At 32.3% G+C, this 3,537-nt stretch overlaps 1 protein-coding gene across 1 annotated transcript; it reads right to left on the bottom strand.

Moving 5' to 3' along the window:
• Positions 1 to 268: 268 nt before the first annotated feature.
• On the bottom strand, positions 269 to 1,377 carry LOC139519918 (ras-related protein Rap1-like). The gene has a single exon (XM_071312228.1). The coding sequence runs from the start codon at positions 1,344 to 1,346 to the stop codon at positions 345 to 347; it is 1,002 nt and encodes a 333-aa protein (XP_071168329.1). The 5' UTR covers positions 1,347 to 1,377; the 3' UTR covers positions 269 to 344.
• Between the last annotated feature and the right edge of the window lie 2,160 nt (positions 1,378 to 3,537).

The following is a 3,537-nucleotide window of genomic DNA, read 5'->3' as shown; positions in this document are numbered from 1 at the left end:
CCTCAGATTTTAACATGAAATCGGCAGTTTAGAATTGGTAATGCGGTTGAGTTAGCCATAAAAACTCATGTCTGGACTCCGTTTAACTGACTGCGAAGTTTCAAAGAGTAGACAATGACAGTGATATTAAAACAATTGATAATAACAGTCAAATGTACACGGCAAAAGACAAAGCACAAACATTTCTATTTCAATTTCTAATAACAAAAACACCGCAAATTTTGCAAAAATTGCGCCCTTTCACTAATTTAAAAATTACAAAGAATAAAAAAATATACATTTATAACATCAAAACATTTTTTGTTATCATTTTAATAATAAAAACATAATCAAATATTTACAAATTACCTCTCGAGTCTTTTATTGGAATGTTTTCGTACTAAACCAGAAAAGATATTCGAAAAGCGAGCTCTTACATTAATTTGTGAGTTTTTAGCCAAGTTAAGATGGCTTTGCATGCCTTTTCCCCGCATGTCAGCGTGAATATTTTTATTTCCATGAAATAGATGTTTCTTTTGATCGACAATTTTGCCTGCTTTCGAAGTTTCGAGAGTCTGACAAAACCATGAACTGGTATGGTCTTCTGATGGAAAACATTTTCTACCTCGTAAAGTTTGGTGTATTCTTTTGATTGTCATTTGCTTGAAGTCATCGAAAACAGAGTCCTGAAAATGTTTATCAGATGGATTTAACCTCTCTGTGGTTTGAGATTTTTTGAACATGCATTTTCTTGTTTTTAAATTCTGTCGAAGATCAGTGGAATCAGAAGGTTTTCTACTTAAACTTGTTGAACGAATGCGAAATGGTTCTTTTTGTTCAGATCGCGTATTTCCAAGTTGTTCAAGAAGAATCTCGAAAATGTCTTTGATATGTTGATCTGTCTTTGCAGAGACTTCAAGGAAACAACCTCCAAGATTTTCACCAAAAGCCCAATTCAAAGCATCGAATGTTTCGATCTGCCTATTATTTTCCATGTCAAGATTGTTACCAACAATAACAACGGGAATGTTCAAAACATTATTCCGAGCTTGTTTAATCTTCTCCCAAATGTTCTTCATTTCGTCAAAGGATCGTTTATCGTCTATAGCATAGACAAGTACGAAAGCGTTTGCTTGCGACATGTATATTTGTTGCATTGCTGGAAATGATATACTACCAGCTGTATCTATATAGTCTATATTTTGTCGTTTGCCGTTAATATAATACGGCTGCGAATATGTTTCTTCAACAGTTTCCAAATATTCCACGAAAAACGTTCCGAACAAATATCTCCGTAAAATAGACGTTTTCCCAACACGTCCTGCACCAAGAAATGCTATTTGAAATCTTGGACATTGTTCTGTCATTTTTAAAACAAAGTTGTATTGTAATAGTCAGTTCAGACGATCGAAGGCAAACTATACTCATTAAGTCTAGTGCCTCGGTTTTATAGCATCGAAAAACAATACCACGTGATTCAATATCCTATAATTTATACTGCTCTATGAATGAACGTAATTACCATGAAGAATCTGACTGTAATTGTATATTGATCAGTTTGTCAGGAGCAGAAGTTTATTTACGCAATTACAGAAATACCAAATCTACAATTAAAACTTAAGGTCAAAAGTTTCATTCTCCGCTAATAATATAAATAAAATCAGATTTATTGGCCAAGGCAAAGACATTTTAATAAGATTGTTTTACTACTGAATTCGGCTTTATACTTTGCTATTCTAAAACAAAGATGGACAAAACCAATTTGCTTTATTCGTATGACTTCGTTGTTCATTTTTATAATTACAATTGTAAAAACTGTTCATTGTAATCATTTAAGAATTGAATGCTTCTTTTTGTAACTTCGATTCATTGGGGTGTAAAAGCGTTGACCGAAGTATATTTTCCGCGCTTTATTCTAAAAATGTGCGCACGGTCAACGCTTTTACACCCCTATGAAGTTACAAAAAGAAGCATTCAATACTTATAATTACATTTTTAGCTAGGATCATGAAAACACGAATTTTATCATTTTTTTATTTAATTCACCCGTGCACTTTATTGTGAGACCTCGTGATATCATGAATGGTTTTATTGTGTAATGCCTAAGGAATAACACATGATGTGTATTTAGCCAATCAGAATAACGTTTTATAATGAAACATACATCTAATGTAATTATTATACATGCAAAAAGCTCGTCTAAATATACCAACAAGGGATATTATTCCAATCTTTTTTACGGATTGGTGTCGTTTCGAATGTGTATGTTAAAAGCATTACCCTGGCAAGAATACAGCAATTCACTGCGTCTATTTTTCTCAGTGTTAATTCATTAACAAGATAAACCTACCACTGTACATTAAAACTGGGTCATTATTATGGTACTAATGAATGGGTGTTTTTATAATGGCCCTGTTATATGTCCAAGGTCTGTAATGATGGTCGAGGAAGTCTGTAATTGCCCGAGGCAACGCCGGGGGCTATTACAGACATTCGAGGCCATTATAACTGACCGAGGACATATAACAGGGCCATTATAAAAACACCCATTTCTTAATACATGTATTAACCAACTGAACAAAAGTGTATGTGTTGCTGCTCAGGGAACTCAATTTAGGGTACGCAATGAAATTCCTACAATATTTTTAAATCTAAACACTAGATAATGGAAAAAAAGGCCTGTTATTGGTTTTACTTAAATAACAAAAAATGTCCTAATTGCACTATATTTCTATGTTAGTGGACCGTGAAATTATGGTCGAAACTCATATCAAGAGGAACATGTGTACTAAGTTTCAAGTTGATTGGGAAAAAAACTACCTTGACCAAACACTTTAACCTGACTTGACCATATACTTTAACCTGACTTGACCAAAACTTTAAATTGAATTGTAGCTATACACCCTGGTTTAATCCCCCTTTCTATATAAAAACATGTCTGTACCAAGTGAGGAATACGACAGTTGTTATCCATTGGTGTGATATGTTTTAGCTTTTAATTTCGTCATTTGTTAAGGTACTTTCCGTTTTGAATTTTTCTTTGAGTTCGGTTTTTTTGTTGGTTATTTTACATGACTTGCATCGAAAACAGTGAAGCAAACAATTTGTCGAAACCTGTCGAGTATCAATTATAATAGATTGATATTAAAATGTACTAGTATTTGTTATCTTCATGGATTCAAGTCATCAAGGACCAGAAAAAAAGGTTTGTCTTAAACACAAAAAGTTGTAAATTAAGGTTTACATTGTATGGAACGAATTAAATATGATTTCCGATCTACTTCGCCAGTCAACATTTTTTTAGAGATTGCTATAGGCATTAAATAACATTAATGAATTCAACAATCCAAAATAGTGTTTAAAAAATTTATGTTTATAGTTTCAGACGGAAATTTTAAATCCCTTTCAAGATATTTTTCGGAATAAATGGTTTTCACAAGAAATTAACCCATTTCTTTTTTTCTGATTACCAAAATCAAAATAAAGAATGATAATGATAATAAAGAAAATTTATGAAAAAACTTAATAAAAAATATAATATACGCATCGTTCTCTTTT

This window comes from Mytilus edulis, chromosome 1 (genome assembly GCF_963676685.1).
Source record: "Mytilus edulis chromosome 1, xbMytEdul2.2, whole genome shotgun sequence".
Lineage (NCBI taxonomy): Eukaryota > Metazoa > Mollusca > Bivalvia > Mytilida > Mytilidae > Mytilus > Mytilus edulis.
The sequence above is the reverse complement of the archived record's forward strand: the minus strand, read 5'-3'. Positions and strand labels throughout refer to the sequence as shown.